Source organism: Protopterus annectens, chromosome 4.part1, assembly GCF_019279795.1.
Source record: "Protopterus annectens isolate FY-2018-M chromosome 4.part1, PAN1.0, whole genome shotgun sequence".
Classification (NCBI taxonomy): Eukaryota; Metazoa; Chordata; order Ceratodontiformes; family Protopteridae; genus Protopterus; species Protopterus annectens.
The window spans coordinates 688,842,957-688,866,549 of NC_056734.1; the positions used below are offsets into that span (position 1 = coordinate 688,842,957).

Sequence of the window (23,593 nt, forward strand, 5' to 3'; positions counted from 1 at the left end):
TTTGTTGTAGCAGGTCTTGAGCTTATTTAGATCTCATTGTCTTAGGTTGGTATATATTGGAGAGGCATAAAGTAGGGTGGAGATAAGGTGGGAATTTGCTACTGAAATCTTTGTTGCTTTGGTGAGAATTTGCTTATTTCTGTATAACGCTCCTCGTTTTTTTGTGGACTTTTTTTATGGTCATGAATATGTGAATGTCATATTTTAGTTTATTGTCTATTTCAACTCCTAGCAATTCGGTGTGTTTTGTTGGGTGTTTAGTGGTGTCTTTTGCTGTGATGTTAAAGTGAGAGTTGTTTTGAGTATGTTTGGTGAGTTGGAAGATGAGTAGTTTAGTTTTGTTTGGGTTGAGTATTAATTGGGCATCGGATAACCAAATTTCAACAGAGGAAAAGGCTTCCTGTGTGACGTTTTGCAGTTTGGGTAGGGACTGGGCTGAGCAGATGATGGTTGAGTTATCTGCGTATTGTATGAGTGTGCCATGTTTGGTGGAAGAGGCTAGATTATTGGTGAAAATAGAGAAGTGTAGGGGTCCGTGGATGGATCCTTGGGGAACCCCTATAGAGATAGGTAGTTGGGGAGATATGTCATTCTGCCATACAACGGATTGTTGGCAGTCAGGCAGGTAACTCTGAAACCAGTTGGTGACTGATTGAGAGAAGGATAGGTTATTGAGGACAGAGATGAGTTGTTTGTGTGGGACCATGTCAAATGCTTTAGATAGGTCTAGGAAAGTAGCAGAGGAGAGATAGCCATTGTTTTTATGCTGATGGATAGCTAGGAGCACTGGGAGCAGGTGGTAAATGGGGGCAGGGTGGGGAGCGAAGCGGGCAGAGACCCTGTTAGTTGCTCTTACAAGGGGGCTGGAAACAATCAGGTAACAGAGTAAACTGATATAAGAACATATGATAGTAAATGTGGAGACTCGGGTAGGTACCCTGTATTTCCACAAACTATCAGTTAGCTGAGCCCCAGTTCAAGCAGTTTTAGTAAATTTTATGGCAGGGCTAAGCATAAAGTGCTCAAAGGGTGATTATAGTTTTAAAAATGGTGCCTGCCACAGGTAATATTTATTAACTTTGGGATTGGCTTAAGGTAATAAACAGGGAAGAGGAGGGGGAGAACAAGGGTGTGAGCAGGCAGTTCTTTTGTACTGCTGCTAATGAGCCAAGATCCAAGCAAAGACAAGTTTGTGTTTAGGAAACAATCAGAATTGACCAAGGACTGCTCTGAAGCTGTAATTCATTTCTTAGCTGGAAAAATAGGCTAACCTGTATCAGTAGGCTACTGTGGTCTCAGTTTAAATTAACAAACACACTTTATTTGATCAGTTATGGATACTGTTTGCTAACAGAAGGGAATAAAAGAGAAAATGGAAGATGAGTGTGTGCGTGTGTGTGTGTGTGTGTGTGTGGGGGGGGGCTGCTTACAAGCCAAAGCAGAGTGCTCTCCAGGGGATAATGAATATTAGCTCAAACAGGTAGACACATACTCAAAGTTAACTTTAGCTGTTTGTGTTTGCAGGCAGTTCAGACCCGGTGTGGGCTTTTCTTATAACAATGTGTCCACCGGTTGGATACAAGATAAAGGTGGTACCAGCAGCTGAATACTTAAGAGTAGTGTTAGGTCTAGAAAGGAAGAGTACAGAGAGTTGTAAGCACTTTTGAGATGGTAAAGATATGAAGATTACAAAAATAAACTGAGCAAATAGCTATTGCATACAGGAAAATATGTCTTGAATCAACTACTAGTATATGCAGATACTGAGCCAATATAAATTAAAAATAAGTTTAAATAAATATTTAATAAAACATTTTAAAAGAACAAGAGAATACTCAGTATGTATTTACAGTGACAGCAGAGTTCAAAAATCACAGGAAATATTTAAAACAACATTGCAGGACAGTCTCAAATAACTAAAGAAAAATATCTAAGCTAATGACTATATCTGAGAGAATTCTACTGTTAGTAGTCTTACTTAGTCAGATAATGGCAGAGGTGTGGTGAATGGATCTTGTGAGGTCCAATACAGAGTACAGAATGCTGTCTCTCTCAGAGAGTTCTTAAATTAATATCTCAAATATTAACTGCTGCGACAGCTTGCAGAATGACATCATTTCTTGTTGTCTGACTCTATCCCAGGTAAAACCCCCACTGCTGAAAGCTAGCAGTATTTTGTTTCCACCTCTGAAAATACATAGACAAGGGCTTTTCCTCAGATCTTCACAGATCCTGGAAGTCGTAAAACAATAAAATACTTCCAAGACAATACAGAAAACTTCTCAGCATAGACATTCTGTCTGTTGCTGCACTGAAACTGAAAGATACGGTCTTTTTTATGGCCTAGGCATAAAGTAATTTAATTTCAGCTATTTTTCTGAAGTTTTGCAAGTTAACCTCCTGTATTCCAGTTTCCCCTGTTAAAATATGTTTTTTATTTATTTTATTTTATTTTATTTATTTTATTTGCAGTTGGTTTACCAGGATAGTCCATTGGGCCAAGAAGAACCCATTTTCAATGGAGTCCTGGGAAGAAAAGCTCCAAAAAACAAAAATTACAATCAAAGTTTTAGGTTACAGCAAGTACATATACTAATAAAAACATTGCATTTAGAAATACAATTTCTGAAGGGGACTAGTACAAGTTGTGTATTTGCTAATGACTTAGTACCTGCTAAGCCAATATATGAATTAGGAGACTGAAGTAAAAGAGTTGGCACAGGTGTAGAGAGGAGAAGGGATTCTGTGGGGTGAAAGCAGGAGCATTCCCACTGAGATGTTAGATGTGAGTGAAGTAATCTTTCAAAGGAAGAGAGGTTTGTGGTGGTAAGTTTGGATGGTGGTAGGGAGTTCCGTAGACGTGCAAGTGCAAAGGATAGGCGATTTTTACCAGGGGGATGAGTGGGTTTATACAGTTCTATTAGGTTTTGATTGTTAGATCTTAAGAGTCTTTCTGGGAGGTGCATTTTAAAGATTGAGGAAAGGGAGGGACAGAGGGAGGGGTTGAAAATGAGTTTGTGTGCATGAGTAAGTTGAGTGTAGTTGAGATAATTAGGCAGTTCTAATCAACTTAGTTTGTGAAGCGATAAACAGTGATAAGTAGAAGACTTGTGGCAAACATGGCAATTTTGTTATAGCAAGATGAGAATTTTGTCTTAAGAGAGGATTGTAGGTTTGTTAGGAGTGGGGCACCATAAAGGAGAGAAGGGATGAGAAATGTGGTAGATAGAGTGAGCTTAGTAGAAGGAGTGAGGTAGTGATTATGGTGGTAGAACATGCCAAGTTTCTGGTGGTTTTTTTTATGTTTATTTATAGGTGGGAGTTGAATTTAAGCTGGTTGTCAATGTGGACACCTAATAGTTTGGCCTCAGATACCAATTCGAGAGATGTGTTGTTCTGGCTGGTGTTGGAAAATGAGTTTCTATCTGTAGTGGTGGTTTTAGAGGAGGTAAATACCATTAGTTTGTTTTTTAAGGCATTGAGTGCTAGGCGATTATCGTCAGTTGTTCAGTGGTAGAGAATGCGTCTTGAGTTAGCTTTAAGAGTGTGGGGATGGAGATGGCAGAACAGATTATAGTTGAATCATCTGTGTATTGAATAACATTTACGTTAGGGATTGAGTGGTGGAAATCATTTATGAATATATTGAAGAGGAGGGGACCCAGTATGGATCCCTGGGGAACACCAGTGGGGTGTTGAGGAATGAGGAGGTGGCTTTTTTCCATTTGACTGCTTGTTGTCTGTTTGAGAGGTAACTAGTGAACCAGTTGAGAGAGGAAAGGGATAGGTTTAGTTTAGAGAGTTTGGCAAGGAGAAGGTTGTGAGAGATGGTATCAAAGGCCATAGAGAGATCAAGCAGGAGAGTAGATACAGTACAGCCAGAGTCCCAGGCATTGTTCACTATCTCTAGGAAGGAAAGAAGGGCAGTCATAGTGCTGTGATTGGGTCTAATTACATGTTATGTGGGAGTTAGTAAATTATTGCCTAAAAGATAGGGTAGAAGTTGTAGATGGATACATTTTTCAAGAAGTTTAGAGATGGGGGATAGGATGGTGATAGGACGGACATTTGTGATATTGTTATTATTGCCTCCTTTGTGCAAGGGTACAATGAAAGCCTTTTTCCAAAGTTGGGGTATATAACCTTCTTGGATGGAGTGATTGATTAGAATACTGATGGGGAAGGCAATGGTTTTGGCTGCTATGTTAAGAAAGTATGAGGGAATGATTAATTGTTTTGTCAAGTCTCATCACTCTCTGGGGGATCTGTTTAAATTTTAGTGCATTTATTACAAACTGGGTGTTTACCAGCCTACTGAAATTGATAAATTCATTCAGAGATGGGCTGTGCGGAGAAATCTGTGATTCTGGTTACTATGTGAATGCAGTTGATTTGGTTAAACAAGTGCTACTGGACAGACCATACTCATATGATATAGTGTGAGCTCAGTATTTCACCAGTTGTAACAAATTACCTGAATCTGTGCGAGTTTCGCTGAATGCTCTGGTTTCTTCCCACATGTCTATTATGTGAGACTGAGTCAGTGTGTGCACCCTGTGATGGGCTAATGCACTGTTCAGGTTCAGTTCTTCTGCCCTGTACTCAGTAAGTGCTAAGATAGGCTGTAACTCCTCTACAGCCTTCCACTGGATTACAGTGGTTGTCAGAGAAGGAGTAAATGAGCTGGCACAAAAAATGTTTAGCTTTTTGGTTATTTTCTGATTTGTTCTGATCAAAAGCAGCACTTTTTGGTTATCTTGATTTATTTTTTTATTATGATATGTAGCTTAATATGCAGCCAAGCATGCCCCTTTTATTAACCATATTATTACTGCAGTGCAGTAAATTAAAACCTAAATAGTGGTAGTGAAACAGTTCTTTAACATGCTGTTTATATTTAAATTAAGTATTTAGTAGAAACATGTATTTCCCCAACATATTCTTGATTTTGATTAAATGCATTTTTTTCACTTTCCTTGATTTTAAACTATTTATTCATTTTCAGGAGATTGAATTTCATGATGACTCCTCGAGGAAGCTTAAGAATTTTATTGAAGTGTATTTGGAGCATCCGGTTAATGCATTCAAACTCTCACTTGAAGAGGTGGATTCAGATCAAATTATTTGGACAGCGGCACTACGAGAATGTACGTAAGAAGTACAGAAGGCTATCCTCCTTTGTTATAGTTATATGCCAGGGAATGTGCCTTTTTTAAATCTTTTGAATTAATGCAAGCAGTTTCCGACAAGCCAGCAACAGTATGGAGTAACTTGGGTACATTTATATAGAGAGTTTAATGGTAATTTTTATGTTATTTGGTAAAGAGAGGAAAGAGAAGATCATAGGATCATAGGAAGTTACTAGGCTAATGGCCCTAGGACCCTTACAAGCCTAACCAAGTTCTTACCCTTATTTCCACGATCAGCATCTATTGCCCGTGTCCAAGAGGGACAAAGGTGGAACCTACGGGGTGAATTTACAGTCACCCATCCAATCGTCCAGATTGTGTTTTAAGAGGGCCAAATGAGGTGCTCTGTTTTACATGAAGTGGGAGTCTGTTCCAAAGGTGTGGTAACCATTGAGAGGCAAATCTGTCCCTTCAGTAGGTTTTATTAATGTCACATACCAGGTTAAGGTATTTAGAGTGAGTAACCCGTGTATCATTTGACTTTTGGATATGAAGCATTTCCAATAACGCAGGGTCAGAGATTGCCTTATATGCAAGGCAGAGATCACCTCTGAGTAGTCTGTATGAAAAAGAATAAAGAGACAGTGATTTCAGATGATCCCCATAGGACAGATGGTGAAGACATTGAATTTTCCTTGTGAAGAACCTTTGTGGTTTCTCCAATTGCTGCAGGTGCTTAGAAAGGTACATACCAAAAGGGCCATTCTCCTCAATTATTGGTCTGATGAGGGAAGACTGCAGAGAGGTTATAACTTCTTTTTTTCTGGAGGCAGTGCCCTTACTTATGAGATGAGCAATATGGAATGCCCTTCTTACCACTGTGGAGACATGGTGATCAAAGGTAAGGTTGCTGTCTACCTGTGTGCCCAGGTTTCTCACCACTGAGTGCATACTTACGGTGTTGCTGTTGATGTGGTAGTTAGCAGGAAGATCACTTTTGCCAAAAGGAATGATAATACATTTTTTTTGCATTGAGTTTAAGGCCATAACTTTGGCACCAATAATTTGTTTGTGTAAGACCTTCTTGTAGGATGTTGACATCATTTGGAGATTCTATGATCACTCCCAGTTTGCAGTCATCAGCAAACTTTTTCAGCCACAGGCTTTTATTTTTTGCTTGTACTTCGGAGAAATAGATTCCCAACTGTAGAGGTTCCAGGACTGATCCCTGTGGAACACCACTGGTTACAGGTCTGCTGTTGGAGGTGGATTCCCCTGTTTTGACTATATGAGTTCTATCAGTGAGCCAGTTACTGACCCATCTAATGATATAAGGGTTGATGCCTAGTTGGGTGAGTTTTTCAATGATGCCTGAGTGGCGGATAATGTCAAATGCCTTGGCTAAGTCCATGTAAGCTGTATGCACAGATTTCCCCCTTGTCCAGGGCGATGGGAATGACACATCCAGACCTTCCGACCCTCAAGCTGACAGCTTGGTTTCTCCAATTCTTATAATAGCCAGACAATCAATGCTCTCTTCTCCTGTGCATCACATCTTGATATCTTCCCTTAAGCCATCCACTAGGAAACTTTACGCTAGTAAGTGGAAAAGATTTGTACATTGGACTATTCAAAAGTATATAGATCCCTTCTCAGCACCAAATAATCACATGCTGGAGTTCTTGACACAGCTTTTTAACCAGGGGACTAGTTCTTCAACTGTGAAGAGTCCAATTACCAGTGATTTCTAATTTCTACACTGGATTTGATGGCCGCTCACTAGCCACTCATAAACTCTGTAAAGCCTTTTTGTGCAGCACAATTCTTCTTAAACCTTAGTTTAAAGATCCCACGCCTCCATGGGGTCTCAGTCTGGTACTGCAGTCCTTTATTCTACCACCTTTTGAGTCTGCCCATGATTATGACCTCAAATTTTTGTCTTGGAAAACCGTATTTTTAGTTGCCATCGCCACTGCCATACGACTTTCGGAAATTCAGGCATTGTCGGCGAAACCTCCATATCTCATTTTCCGTAATGATAGAGTATCCTTACAAACTAATGGATCCTTTTTGCGTGAGGTGATATCACAAATCAACATCGAGCAATGTATTAATCTTCCAGTATTCTTTCCAAACTACTCCAACAAAGAAGTATATTTTCTACACCTGCTAGATGTACATAGACAATTCCATTTCTATCTTCATAGGAGAAAAGATACAAAAAAAATCATCAGTTGTTTGTATCATTTGCTGGTTTGAAGATGGGTATACCTGTATCTGAAGTTGCCTTAACTAAATGGCTTACTAACTAGTATCTCCTTTATTTATAACAAGACAGGAATGGCCTTGGCTTACAAAGTATGGCCTCATTCTACCAGAGCTATGGCTACCTCTTCGATTTTCCACTCAAGAACTTCAGTGGATGATATTTGTTCAGCAGCAAGTTGGGCTTCCCCTTATACTTTTTATCTCTCATTATAAGCTGGATTTGGTGTCCAGAGGTAGAGCATCTTTTGGCTCAGTGGTGCTCAGAAATATCCTTCCTTGAATCCACCCAGGGTTCTTAGTAGCTGGGGACTCTGTCCCATCAGTCGATGACGGAATAAAAATTGTCAACATTATATAAAAAAGTTACGTACTTACCATAACGTTCCGTCGGTGTTGTGAATTTTCATTCCTTGACTCCTCTCTCACCAACCCCCAACCTTTTTGTAGGTTTCTTCTAGAAGAGCAAAAGGATATCACAATTGTGTTGCATCCCTACGTCTTTACAGCCCCAGGAGATTCTATCACTGTTTCTCTTCATCCAAATTGTACATGTCTTTCTTTAGTGCTTGCAAACAAGATCTGAGGTAATGGGGAGGATGCGTTATGGGTAAGGGAGAAGCTCGAGAGTTTTTGATTGCCACACGCTTTTATAAGGCACCAAGTTGGATCTGATGCCTTGGATCTGAATCCGTCAGTCGAGGAGGAATGAAAATCAACAACATAGATGGAATGTTTTGGTAAGTACCTAATTTTTCTTTTCACATCAGCTTTTAAGGATTAGACATATTTGTAACACTGATAATGTTTTTGAAAACAAGGCTAAGATTTTATCAAAAGCTTTCATAGTACAGGGTTATAATGAGGCCAGTATACAAAGAGCTTATTTTGTTCTGTAGAAATGTTTCTGGAAGAGGTTTTTTTGTGTTATAGAGGAGAAAATAGTGGAGCAAGGTCCAATGACATTATGTATGTTTTACTACTAATACTGGCTCTAATACTCATCTTATTAGGGAAGTGTGCAGTAAATATTAACATGTCCTTAGACAAGACAGTTTTTGTGCAGTATTTTACCAGATGCTTTTACATTTGGTTATAGAATGGGCCAGACATTAGGTCTGAATGTTTCTCACCATAAAGACAGGTTTAATGCACTATTGATTATGAGTTATGGGGATGTTCTCCTTTGTGGTAGCTGCGCTCACTATGTTGGTGTTTGCATTATTTTACAACTGTAAATACCACCATGAAATGTAGTATACAACATTGTATTATCTGTGTTTCTGATTGGGTCTTTTATGTGGCAGTCTGTTAGTGTGGAGCTTTCTGTGTAGCACAGACATGAAATTTTTAACAGCGCCTGGCTTCACATCTTAGGGATACAAGAAATAAAAGTTTTCTGGTGCTTTTCTAATCATTATTGTACACATCCTACAGCCATTTTTATTTTCATTAGGATTGATATGATGGTTGGAATCATGTCTTTGACACATAAACATTCACTGTTGGACTGTACGGAGAAAAGTTGAACTATTAACTTGAGAGTTCCTTTTTCACCAAGACTGAATGATAATACTTGATTTGTAAATTGTTTCCTTCTTTTAATATTTGTTTTTAAGGATATTTTTCTGTTTTGGATATTTATTTTGTATTTTGTTTAGGTGTGAAGGTTTATATCCATTCATTTGATTTTATCAGCTTGATTAGTTGTACAAATTAATTTTCCCATGACATGTCAGTATATATTTATGTACATAGGTGTGTATGTGCTATGTGTGTGTATGTATATATCTATATCTATCTAGCTATATACTCACACACACACACACACATATATATATATATATATATATATATATATATATATATATATATATATATACGCAGTAAACGCTCAGTTAACTGGAACTCCGGCAACCTGCAAAAAAAAAAAATCGAAGAAATACAGTACAGTTTTTTTAAGTTTTTAGGGTTTTAAAAAGGAAGATGGGAATAAATTCCCTTTCTTCCCAACCTGCGAACAAGTCAAACCAAACAAATAGCATAGGGTACAGTATTAGTCAGGTCTGTTTTTAATAGTAACTCTTAAGCAACCAGAAACTACTGTTATCCGGCATCCACCATTCCCCATGGGTGCTGGTTAACTGAGAGTTTACTGTATATCAAGTGGATTAAGTTTGGGTCTCTGAATGTAACTGCGTTATTATGTGTCCAAGTCATATACTGAAAAATACAATCTAATGAGTATGAGTTTAGAAAACAGCCCTCTGGGTCACCTTTCTAATTGCTGTAGGCTACGTGCCATGTCCTGTTGTAAGCCATACATTTACCCATCTTGTTAACATTACATCAGTACCTAGTTGTACTAATTTATTGATCTTTTTTATGTATGACCCTATCAAATACTGAAGTGAAAATAAATTAGATCACAGCACATGTTTAATTTATAGCTGTTATTATAGTACAGAGTTATTTTTCCACATCATAAAATTAAACTTATGGGTATGCATGATTTCTGGTTTGTCCTATTCCTCTTTCCCTTAAAGATAGGTTTAACAAGTGCATGCCTCCAACCTCAGTGAATTTTCCCATACTTACATGACCTAGTGAATAATAGATATAATGGTACTGTATCTTTTTTTTAATCTGTTGTGTTTGAAAATACATTTTAAGATCTACACACAGTTTATCAGTTTTTACTTCTACCACCTTATTTATGTATAAAACCATTTCTTATTATGTTCAATATCTTTATATAAAATTTTTCTTCAAATTTTTCACAATTTTGTCTAACACTATGTTTCATTTGTATGCCCATTTCTTATATTTTTATCTCTCTCCTTAATTAAGTATCTTGTTCTTATGGAAGTACATCCTCTTGACATTGTGCACCTAGATCCTGATGTTAAATGTTTTTTTTATTTTTATTTTTTTGCATTCAAATAATTTCTCTTTTAAAGTTTGCCACTTTCCTTCTGCAGTTTTTCCACTGAATGTATCACTCCAGTTAGTTCTATACAGTGACTGTTTTGCTTCCATATAGTTTTTTTCCCCAACATCTTTATTAAATTTCCACATATGGCAAAGGCAATCTTAAATTTATATAAATGAAAAACATACAAAATGATATTACTTTAGCTGCAAACAGTTTACATCACAGACAACATTGAAACAACTGTAGTTGTAAACATTATAAATCACTTTTAAACCGTCTAGTCATTGTCAGTTAAGCATTATATAGCTCATTCAAATCTTGCCTCTTAAACCTCGTTCCTGGTCTGCATATACTGTTTTCACAATTCCCATTTTTTTATATGTAGTTTGCTCCTTCCCTTTTCTAAAGATCCCGATTCCAGTTGTTTTATCTGTGTTACTGTATTCACTGCTTCTGGTAAAGTTGGTCTAGACTTGGATTTCCATTTTCTAGCAATTGTTTTTTTTGGCAGCCACCATAATTAGACTCATTAAGGCTTTACTCTGTCTAGGCAATTCTGATTCTGTAGCATAACCTCAAAAACATCATTGCCCCAGTCAGTCCAATCTGCTCACCCAGCACTCCGACAGAGCAGTCCGCAGTGGTGCACTGGTAGCATAGTTGCCTGACAGCTACAAGTTCTCTGGTTTAATCCCAAAAGTCTGCCAGCTCATCACACCTCCAATAAACATGTTCCCAGCTACTTCTTTCTTGCCTCTCACACCTCCAACATTTGCTGTCTACCTGAGGAAAAATTATTTGGAGTCTACTTGGGGTATAAAAATACATATGTAAACATTTAAATCTTCTAAACTTTGTTGCATATTTGGAAGATATACACACACCCCCATTGTCTCTTTGTGAATTGCTTATCCAGTCTCTCTTCCCAATCCTTTTTAAGCTCCTCTGATTGATTCTTATAATTATCATGCAGTATTTTATATGCTTTACTAATTATTCCTTTTTTAACGGCAGATTCTGTTCTAGATTCTATTAAAAACTCTACCAGTGCTGGTCTTTCATTTAGGATCCCCCCTATGTCTTTCCCTTTGCCTATACTCTGATATCAATCCTTGATAGGGAAGACAATCTCTAACCTGAAGTCCAAATACATTTTTGGCCTCTTCCCATTCTATTTATTTGCTCCCAATACTTTGGTTCCTTTGCCAGTTTTCTCCAATAAATTCCAGCCCCCTCTTGCCGCTTATCTGTATCCCTGGCCACAGTCACCTCTATCGGCAAAATCTCTTTTCTCTATTCTCATGCTGATTTGGTTCTTGGAATACTTCCTACTGTGTTATGAATATAATATTCTGTATGATTTTGGTTGTTCTCCTTAAGAGTTTGCATCCAAAAGCCCAATCTCTCCTTGTTTCTTGAGCTTCCTCCCTGCGTCAGTATCATCCCTTTCCACTTTGCATTATAGTTTTCTGCCTGTGCTATGTATAAGAGCCTTAACTGTGTTGCTCTAAAATACCCTCTCAAATTAGGTAATCCTAGTCCACATTGTTCTATTGGTAGAATCAGCTTATCCCACTTGACCCTTGCTGTCATCCCTTCCCAGATAATATCCTTCAACTCTTTTTAATTGCTATCCACAACTTCTGCGGTTGGTAAAAGTATGCCTAACCTGTGTATAAGACTAAAGGGACTAAAAACATTTTAATGGCTTGTATCTTAGTATCCATGTCCATATGACAAAACTTCCAATTTCCCAATTTTGCATTATCTTCTGTTTATTCTCTTCCCACATATCCTTAGCTGTCACCACAGAGTCATTTCTAATCCATACTCCTAAATACTTCATTTTATCATGTCCCCATAAAGATGGATATTGTTGGACCAATTCGTGTGTGGGTACATAATTTACAGCTACTGCCTTTGTCTTAGCTTCATTAATTTTCTATCCCAAGAAAATTTGAAACTGTCTTAAAATGTTCCACAACACTGTAATGTCCCTTTCTGGTTTTGTCATGCATAAAATAATGTCATATGCAAATAGAGCCAGCTTTTCCTGACTACCATACCAGTTATATCCTTGAATTTCTGAGTCCCTTATTTTCTTTGCCAGTGGTTCTAAATATAATGCAAACAACAAAGGGGAAAGCGGACAACCCAGCTGCGTTCCTCTACTCAAGCAGAAATTATTTGAGAGGACCCCACCCACTTTAATTTGTGTCTCCATCCCCTCATATATTCTTCTAATCAAACTTATAATTATATCAGGGATAGCAAATGCTTCCATTGTCCTGCTCATGAAGTCCCAGTTTACTCTGTCAAATGCTTTCTCTGCATCAAGACCCACCAATAAAAGAGGTACTTTCTTACATTCTGCTTCCCTCTGGATCATCACTGTCATGTTAATATTGTCAAATGTTTGCCTCCCCTCCATGAAACCACAGTGATCCATATCTATCAATTTTGGTATCACTTTTGCCATTCTTTTAGCCATTATATATATAAACGCTTAATAGTCATAGTTTAGTATTGAAATGGGCCTGTATGAAGTTGGATCCAATGGATCTTTACACTCCTTAGGTATTACCATTACCACCACCTTCTTCCAGGATGCTGGAACTTCTCCTCCTCTTAAAATACTGTTAAACAAAACCTTCCAGATCTTTATCATTTTTTCCCTCCTAACTTCCAAACTTCCACAGGAATACTATTTATTTCTGGGGACTTTCCTGTAGATTGGTTATACGTAGCCATTTTTATCTCATCCCTTCCTATCCTGTTAGTAATTGAGCCTCATCTACCGCTAACTTTGGCATGTTTCTGTTTGTACCTTTTCTTGATTTCCATATTTCTCTGCTTTATACAGATTTTCATAAAATTTCCAAAATATTTCTAATACTTCTACAGGATCTCTTGTTATCTTCCTTGTTATAGGCTCCTTAAGCTTGGCGACTGCCCTTTCCACTTTTTGTTGCCTGAGTTGTTGTGCTAGAAGTTTTTGTGCTCTAGAGTTATTATCAAAAAACAGTTGCTTAACAGCAGTCTTTCTAAACTCATGCATATTATCGAGGTAATCCCTTGTTTTCTGTTTAGCATTCTGCAGTTGCTCCTTTTCTTGTTCTGAGAGATTCCCCCTATTTTGCAATACTTTAACGTTTGTCAATCCCTTTAAATAATTCTTGTTACTGTTTAGCCATATCTCCCTTTCTTTTATTTCCAGCCTAGTTTTAAACTCCACTTTAATTTTATCCCACTCCTTAGCTATGTTTACAGAAGATAATTCTGTCTTCTCTAGCAGCTCCTGAATTAATTCCACAACCCATTCCTTAAATTCCTCTCTTTTCAACGTGTAGGTGGGAATGCACCAGTGTCTTGTTTTCATTTCATTACCTCGCATTTTTATTTTAGTTATTATTCGTGCATGATCTGAAATAGTTATTGGGTGTATTTCAAGACCTTCAACTAAATGCACATGTTCCTGTGAAATATAAAATCTGTCTAACCTAGCCCAGTTTTTGTATCTCGCTGAATAATATGTAAATTCACTCCAAACTCCTAGTGCTGAATTCACCTCTTCCATGCGAAACATTTTCATAAATTTCTTCAACCCTCCCTTGTTATATTATCCATTCTAGGCCCCCAGAGACATCTTCACTGTTGCAAACCAAATTCCAGTCTCCACCTATAAGTAATATTCCTTGCTGAAAGCTGATTAGCTCTCCCAAAAGTTTCTTATGTTCCATTACAGCAGTTTATGGGGGATAGAAATGCATGCCAGTATAATCCTCCTCCCTAGCCAGTAGCTCCTTAGTACTATGTATCTTCCATTATTATCTTTTATTCCCTCTTCTGTCACTGTTGGGAGCTCCTCTTGCAATTAATCTAGGTACTCCTCTTTTGCTTTGCCCCAAATATTCTGCTGAATAACCATCCTGAAAACCTTTCTTTACCAAATTCACATGTTCAGTTCTTTCCAGATGTGTCTGTTGTAGCATACATTTGCACTCTATATTTTTAATATAGTTCACTACTCTTTCTTTTTTATATTTGTCTGTAAGACCATTCAGATTGAAAGACATTACAAAAAGCATCATTTTCTTGTACAGTTATTATTTCCACCTTTTATATATAACTGCTCTTTTGCTAAATGCCCAGTTCCAACTTTTATGTTACAAATATGTACTGTTAGGCAGGTTGATCTTTTATACAATTGTTTCATGTCATATCCATTTGCTCCTATGTCACGTGTTACATAACTTTTTGTTTTTTTGAAAGCTGTCAAACAGAACAAAAACCCTCCTAAAACCTATGAATTTTTCAGTAACACACAAAATTATGTACATCTTCAAATATTGACGTTTTTGCTTCCTAATTAGAACATCTAAGTTGATAGCTACACAGACAGGCTAAAGTTAACCAAAAAGAAAGGTTAGTCATGCTAAGATGCATGGTACAGCCTATGCTATTAGTAAATGCAATTTAATTTTTTATGTCTATATAACTCCCAGTTGAGAAAAACACTTGAATGGCTTCAGTAAACACTTTTTCCGAGCCATTTTTCTTTATTAGATTGTCTTCTAGTGGCATGCAGACCAGACAAAAAACTGCTAAGGGTACCTTGTTTATCAGAAAGACTTACAGTATTCAATATTATTTTTCATTTACGTGCTTTGTAATAAACTTGTTACTGGATAACACCTATGGTTTCTACCGAGTCATGTCCCTATGCAAGCATGGAGAAAAGAACAATTTTTATCTTGTCATACTCTGTTAACCAGATCCTTGTGCTCTCCCCCCATCTCCTCCCCTCCTCATTCTTTTTTCATTGCAGTACCTACATTTTTTCAAAACTGGACAAACAAAAAGAGAGAAGAAGGGTGAACAAGAAAAACAAAAGCACCTGTATATATTAATATCCCAATTGCATTTAAAAAAAACCTGAGAGAACTTTACTTCCAAGTCTAACTGGCAAGTCTAACTGGTTTTGTATTATCTTTAAAGCTGTCAAACCTGGAGAAAACCCCTGATTGTTTTCAGGAACTTTATGTCCTAGCTAGTTTCTCTGTTCTTATGTTTTTTTTTTCTTTTCCCTCAGCCACTCCCCTTCCACCAGACTGTCTCCAGTTTCTCTTTACCAGATTGTCTCCATGAAGACATGCTGCAGAAATGCTACTTAGTATACATTTTTGCAAGTGCTAGAAAAACATTATAATATTCAGTATTCTTTTTTCATTTACTTGCTCTCTGTTTTAAAACAAAGGTAAGCATTAATCGACCATTTTCCCATGCAAGAATGAAAAAAAAAAGCACATCAGTATGAACTCTGTCATGCCCCCTTAACCAGGTCCCCCCTTCTTTTTTTTTTTTTTTTGTTAATCATTACATTGCCTCTGTTTCTCAAAACTGCACAAGAAAAAAAAAAGAGAAGAGGGGAGAAAAATAAAAGCACCTGTTTGCAATCCACATTACACCCAAAAATAGCATGCAAAGAAAACCATGCAACACAGATACAATTTTATTTAGAAAATAAGGTGTTTTCTTTACTTACAGTTAGCATTCTCCCCTCTCTTCCCCTCCCCAAAGCATTTTTTCCAAACATTAATGACATGAAATAGGGCATATACTTGAGTCCCCCACTCAGAAAACAAATTCTGAAGAAGTCCAATGTTTCCAGATTGTCTTGTGCTATCATATTTCACAAATATAGTTAATGCTTGGTAATCCCACATTGTTATTGATTATATTACTGTTCTTCTGTATCAGCCAGATCTTGCCTCTGCTTCATTTCCAACTTACTCTCGATTCTTATGGTCAGTTCTCATGCTCCCTTCCTTGTCTCCAACATTTTCCGTTGAAATACTGGAAAAGATTTCACAGGTGCAGTCTCTCTGTGGTCCTTATTACCAGAGGAGTGAGAAGCCGAATCTCCTTCTGTTTCACAGCTCAGTTTTTGTTGGACAAGCTTCTGTATTTCCTCCTTCACATGCACTTCATCAAAAAATGATTTTGTCCCTCCAGGGAAGAATACCTTGAAGACAGCTGGATATAGCAGTTTGAATCTCATGCCGCCATTCTCTGAATAGAGGGATGAATTTACTTATCTTTTGCCTGGTGTACAATGAGTAATCATTCTCCACAAATACTCTGCTATCACATACTTTTTAGTATTTTGTCCTTCTGCCACAGTTTTGGCAAAATCAATTCTTCCTGCTGGTAGGATTGCATCCTTACTATTAAAGGTCTAGGTTACTTTCTTATAGATAGATTTGGTGCATACACACGTTGTGCCCATTCAGCTAATAAATCCTGCTCTGGGATACCAGTCCAGTTGCTTATTTGTGCTTTCATAAATTTAATGCAGTCTGTTCCTTCCAGTTTCTCTGGTATAGCTGAAAATCTCAAGTATTCCCTACGTGCTTTGTCCTCTAATTCTATTATTTTTTAAATATCTCTTCCTGAGCAGTCTCATATTCAGCCAGCCATTTCTTCATTATGACCTCTGATTTTTGTAGCTTTATCATCTCATCTGAATATCTGTTTAAAGCTTCTTCCATTTGTTCCAGCCTTTTGTTGTTTGTGTTGATATACTCTATCAGTGTTTTGTTTATTTTAACCAGGTCTGTATGCAGTTGTCTTATATTATCCTGTAGGTTATTGGAGGTCATGTCTGAAGGTTGCATTACTTTTTGCTGAACAGCTGCAGGACTCTCCCTAGTCAGTGTTTCTTCCTCACTTTTTGTAGCTGATTTTTTCTAGGTCTTCTGTATTTCTTTATTCCTGGCATCCAGGCAGTGTACTTTATTTTATTTATTTTGCATTTGTTGACTGGGATAGTCCGTCTGGGTGTGAGCCCATTTTCAGCAGAGGCCCGATGAGAAATGCTCCAATAAAGCAAGAATAACATTGACAGGTACAGTGTCTGTTTTACATAGAATTTAATAGAAATATTTAGAGACAACAAAGAAAGTACAATATACAGTAGGCAGTTTAGTGAAAAGGAGAAAGTTATTACTATATTTTAAAGCTGTGTTTGTGTGTGTGTGTGTGTGTGTGTGTGTGTGTGTGTGTGTGTGTGTGTGTGTATATATTTTTTCCCATCTTTAGTTAATCATTTGAGTATACTGTAATACGTGTACTTATATATACCCTTAGAAATGAAAAGGAATTATCAGATTGTACTGTTATTGTAGGTTGCTGATAGGTGTTGTTAACAAGTGAGAGCGGGGTCTACGTGGAGACTACAAAAGTTATGGGATGAAATTTGATGTGGGCTTATGTGGTATTAGCTTGGCTTGGTGCAGGAGCAGAGCCAGTTGTTAGTGAGGTGGTCTTTAGCAGAGTTTTGAATTGGTGTAGGTTGGTTGCATTTAGGATGTGCTGGGGGATTGAGTTCCAGTTTAGAAATGTGGTGGGAGTAGAGGGTGTCCCCGGGTTTGTTGTTGCTTTTGGATACTTGGAGGAGTGTTTTGTATGAGGATCGGAGTTGCCGAGTGTTGACATTTGGTTGGACTAATTGTTTGGGTTCAGTATGAGGTTAGTGTTAGTTAGCCAGGATTCTACTTCTAGGAAGGATTGTTGTGTTATAGCCTGTAATTGTGTTAGAGAGGGTCGGAACATATCAGGGTAGAGTCATCTGTATATTGGATGACAGAGATGATAATAATAATAATAACTTACTAGCCAGTTATTGAAATTCACCCATAAACACAAGTCTACTGGCCTTCTCTGCTGCGTTTCTGTTTTCACACTGGGAGAGCTAAAAACAAGCAGTTACTCAGTGTGCAGCCATCTTGGAACAACTTGCTTCCATCTTCTTCTTCTTTCGGCTTTTCCCAGTTAGGGGTCACCACAGCAGATCACCTGTCCACTCATGATTGGCACTGGAGTTTTACGGTGTCGAGTTGCCAGCCAAACCTTCCACAGAAGGCACACACAAGCACGCACACCTAGGGCCAATTTAGACTGTCCAATCCACCTACAGCTTGTATTTGGTATGTGGGAGGAAACTAGAGCACCCAGAGGAAACCCACGCAACCACAGGGAGGACATGCAGACTCTGCACAGAAGGCACCCCAGCCGAGGATCAAATCGGAGAACCTCTTGCTGTGAGGTGGCAATGCTAACCGCTGCACCACCCTGGCCGCCCAGAACTCCTTGCTTCCATATAGTTCATTATTAATCTTCTGTGTATTGGTTTAATTTTCATTTATTCTGTGTACTTCATTTGTAAAGGTAACTTGATAAGATTTAAAGTCCTGAATTTGCTAAAGTTTAATCTGCCCTATTTCTCACCATAATTTTTAGATTTTCTGTTTCATTGAATAGCCACTTGGTGGTGTTCTCCTGTGTGGTATGTGGGAAAACATATGATCCTCCATGTGCTGTAACATGGCTTGGAGAATCTGGTGTAGTATCGGTGAGGTGCATGCCTGGGATACACCCACCTTGTTTTCTATTGGTGGCTGGAGGCTCCTTGTAGCCAAGATTCTCACTTGTTATCCACAAGAATGGGTGTTGATGTATCCCGTGAGCCTTCATGTGAGGATGGCATATCCCTACAAGCTTCTGTGTGATGCCTGTATCTGCACTGTAGCAGATATGGAATGGGATGAAGTAATGGCCAGAGAAACTGAAACAAAATTAAGAAAAGCTCCTAACTGGTACACCTGAGGCCCAGATGCAGTGCCTAACGTCTGGTTAAAAGTATTAACATCCTTACATGAAGATTTAGCTCAGTAAGAACTACTTATATGTGCAGCCTGAACAGACACCAGCCTGGTTAACAGGAAAAACGATACTCCTCCTTAAGAGTGAACCTGCAAGTCATCCTAAAATTTATAGATGAGTAACTTGCTTTCTGACAAAGTATAGACTATATACTGGAATAGATGCTGACAGAGGTCATAGTCATTTACAAGTAAACTCAATCATTACAGTAGAACAAAGGGGTAACAAAAGAAAGTCATAATGAACAAAGGATATATGTTCTTAAATAAGGTCATAATGGAGAATCGTATAAAGGGGAAGACTCTAAGTATGGTATGGAAAGATTATAAAAAAAGCATTTGACAGCATCACGCATTCATGGTTAAAGGAGTGCTTACAGATGTATAAGATTCACCCTACATTAATCAATTACATACAGAGACCATGAAACAGTGGCAGACTACTTTGCAGCTAAGGCATGATAAAGGATAGATTATTATCCCAGGGATAAAAATTCGAAGCGGGATATTCCAGGGTGACTTTTTCACTGCTGCTGTTTTGTCTTGCCCTTAACCAATTATGCTGTTTGCTTAACAGATTAGGTCATGGTTACAATTTGACTCCCAGACAGCAACAAATTGTAAAGACTTCTTATCTTCTTTTTGTGGATGAATTAAAACTCTATAGTTCATCAGATGAGGAGATAAAAGTGCAACTGGAAGTGGTCTTTATAAATGTGCAAAAGCAACATTCAAAGCAGGAAAGCTACAAAGCCAAGAAAATAACAGTCTATGATAGGATTGTGATATAAAGAAGTTTGAGCAGCAGAGAGTGTATAAATGTTTGGAAATTGATGAAGCAGCAAAAATAAAACATGAACAAATGAGAACAAAACTCAGGAGTAGTTTAGTAGACTAAAATTAATACTGAAAACAGCTCTGACATCTAGGAACAAACTCCAAGCTATAAACCAGTTTGCTGTTCCTGTTCTAACTTACAGTTTTGGGGTGACTGACTGGCTCCACAAGGTGCTGGCTCAGCTGAACAGGAAAACAAAACAAAAAAATGCTTCATACTTCACAAATGATATATAAAAATTATTGTATACCAAGATTGTATATTCCCCATTCTGAATTCTGAAGGAAGTATGAGCCTCCTTGAAAGTGGTCACATATATAGTTTTGCAATTCTACGACTGCATAGATATCTGTTGACCTCACCAGATCCAAACATAGTGAAAGTTTTGAAACATGACGAGAACAAATCTAAGATGACTTTCCTGTTTAGTTTAACAAAAGCCTATCAGTGTCAAGTGGAAATGAAGCCAAAGCAAAAGTAAAGACAAAAATCAGGCAGCAACTAAATGTGACAGAAAAAAGAAAGAATATAAGGAGAAGGATCACATGAGAAGGCAAGAAATGTGGAAAAGGCATAAATATAGTTACAAGTGTAGAAAACTCCAGGAACAACCTCATGTCAATCAGGATCTGATGCAGGAATGGTTAAGGAGAGATGAATTTAACCAGAAGATGAAGGGTTAGTATTAGTGGCCCAGGATAGTGGACTACATACACATTGGTTTGCAAATGAGCATGTGACAAACAGACAAATGCAGGTCTTGTAAAACAGAACTGGAAACAGTCACAAGTCTTACTGCTGGATGTGATACAGTAATGACAGAGGACCTGTATACTAAAAGGCATAATTATGTGGCAAGACTGTTGCAGTGGGGATTGTGCAAACATTACAGTACTGAAGTAGCTGAGAAGATTGGAAACACGAGCCACAAAGCATTATAGAGAATAATAAAGTTGGTATCACATGGGATCACCCATTGCCAACAGTTCAAAAAACAGATGTGAAAACTAGATATAGTAGTCCATGAAAAAAAGACAAAGTAGAACAGAACATTGAAATTGCTACACCCAGTGACTGCAGTTTCTTACATAAAGCGAGACACAAAGTTATAAAATACCAGGATTTGCACGTAGAAAAGAGGGCAGTGTGGAAGAAGGATTCCCAGACAGTTCTAGTACTAGTAGCAATGGGTCTCATAAAAAAAAAAAAAAAAAAAAAAAAAAAAAAGAATTTACAGTCTTATTTAGATATGCTACTGATACGTGTAACTCCTTATGAACTGCAGAAGAAGTCAATTCTGGACGCATTGTGGGTGCTATGAAGAGCACTGCTGGCTAACATTAAAGACTGGAACATTACTAATTTCATGAACTTTAATCATACTTTGACAAAATAATGGGATCCATTCTTGTCATGGTGTTACAAACCCAAAAGACTTGGAGACATTAAACTAGCAGATTACTATTTCTTTGTCATGGAAGAGATGAAATGATACTCATGGATGGCTAGATGGCTCTTTTGGTGACACAGTAGGTAGTAATGTGCACCTTTCTGACTACTGACCACAAGGATGACTGTGTACATGTACATTTGTGCTAAACTTGGCACTTGCCCATAACATTGTATCATAGTGTTTGTTCAGTAGGATTTTATGGCGAACAGCTACATTGCTGGTTGCGATTCGTTGCTTCTTATTTATGCTTTTATGAATCATTCTACCATATTGTGTACCCTTATTTACATTCATCCCCTTCATTATTGCATGCCTTGCTGGCCATATTTCATGGTCTTGAGTGATTTCTTTACATGTATCTGAAAATCACTCCTGCCTTGTGCACAGCTGCTTGTCATGCAGTTTCACCTTTCACGCTGCACCGTTCCTTTCTGAATCCCAGGGATACATTAAACAAGTTAAAAATGTGTTTATGCAGAGGAGCAAGATCTCCTGTGCAGTAGCTCAAGTCTTCAGTAGTTTTCCAGCTTCAAGGTCACTTAACCCCAGAGAAGTGAGCTGCTGTATATTTTTATCAGAGTAGTATCATCTGTTTCCATTCTCTAGCACCTCTCAGCTTTAAGTTGTTCCTTAATCTGACACACCTCATCTAAGGAACAAGGTCTGTTCCCCCCAGTCTGGACCCCTCAACTCTCAGTTAAGGAGCAAAATAAAAAAGGTCCTTTCCTGATCCGGTGCTCCTCATCTGTGCCCTTAAACTCTGTGTTGAGCAGAAAAAAGTCCTTTCTCCTTTAAACTGTAGCTAAATAACAACAGATACAAAATTGAAACTTACCGACAGTCATTCCTGAATACATGTACTGCACTAGACCACAAGCAGAGTGCTGAAGCACTTTGGCAAATGCAGTACTGGCATTCAAGAAACTGAATGCTGGCACTGAGGATTGAACCCCATGACAGCTCGTGCCCCTCCATCTCCCCAAGCTGATTTTCCTATCACTGAATTTCAGTGCCTAAGTAATATGACTTCCCATGTGAAGTGGCTCAGCCTTATAGTTACTGAAGTTAAGTAGCAGGTAGCAGGGTATGGGTAGGAAGGGAGTGATGCTTGTCAGCTGTAAAATGTAGTTGAGCTAGTTACTCTGCTTTGTGGCATAGTTACTCTGCTTTGTGGCATAGGTACTCTGCATTGTGGCATAGTTACTCTGCTTTGTGGCATAGTTACTCTGCATTGTGGCATAGTTACTCTGCATTGTGGCATAGATGTTCTTCATCTCACATTGCTGCAGTCCTTACTTATGGGTAGTCCGCTGTCCTCGATCGGCCCGAATACCAAAGTATTAGGCTGACGTCAGTCATGGGCGCCTAGATCTGACATCAGAGCGTCAGGGTATAAAGGCGCATGACCGACATCATATCCCCAGTCTTTTTTGCCGCATGGTCCGATGCAGAAGCAGCATTGCAAGTGCCGTTCGGCGTTCTGAAATTTTTCGTTTTCGGAGTTTCAGACCGATACCAAGTTGGGCTAAGTACCCCGTTGGGGAATATTTTTGTTTTTTCTTGCCTCAGTTACTTACCGGATGTCAGAAAAAGTGAATAATTGTATTTCTTGTGGAAAACAGATACCGCATAGGGATTACCACTCGCTTTGTATTCCTTGTTTGGGACCGGAGCACGGCGTCGGGTGTCGGTTTTGTGCTAGGTTTAATAAGCGCACTATAAACGGAGGTTAGATTGGCGCTAGGTTAGTCTTTGGCAAGAGGTGTAATTATAATATGCCGTCGGATGTTCCGCGCCTGCTTCTACTAAGAAGCGCAAAGACAAATCTTTAAAGCCTAGGCAGGATGATTCGTCCGTTCGGACGCCGGACCTTTAGAAGCTACAGCTGAACAGGTGGATCCGGCTGAAGTTTCTGTTGAGTCCCAGGGGAAACTTTGATTTTACAGGATGTGGCCTCTCAGGAGGCAGGTCAGGCTGAAGGGGCCTCTCAGGTTACTATTCTCCCTTCTATGCCTAGGGTGGTTAGGCCTTCTGCTACTGTTTCTAAGGCTCCTTCTAAAGGCAGGTCTGTCTTGCCTTCCTCTGGTGTCAGTTCTGGTTCTTCAGGGTCTGTGCCTAAAAGCACATGCTTAAAATGGCAGAGGATTTGATTACTTTAATTAGAGGTTCTATGCCCCCTCCTGATAAGAGGCCCAGGATGGAGCCAGAGTTGGAAAGTTTGGAGCAGGCCTCAGATGATCCAGAGTCTTC

At 38.4% G+C, this 23,593-nt stretch overlaps 1 protein-coding gene across 2 annotated transcripts in view; it reads left to right on the forward strand.

The window, feature by feature from the left end:
* Positions 1–23,593, forward strand: part of LOC122801015 (NACHT, LRR and PYD domains-containing protein 1a-like) — a 1,015,111-nt gene that overhangs the window by 793,474 nt on the left and 198,044 nt on the right. For both annotated transcript variants that reach the window (XM_044070467.1, XM_044070468.1), the window contains one exon: positions 5,006–5,147. In XM_044070467.1, the coding sequence (XP_043926402.1) occupies positions 5,006–5,147 (142 nt within the window). The remainder of the gene's footprint in view (positions 1–5,005; positions 5,148–23,593) is intronic.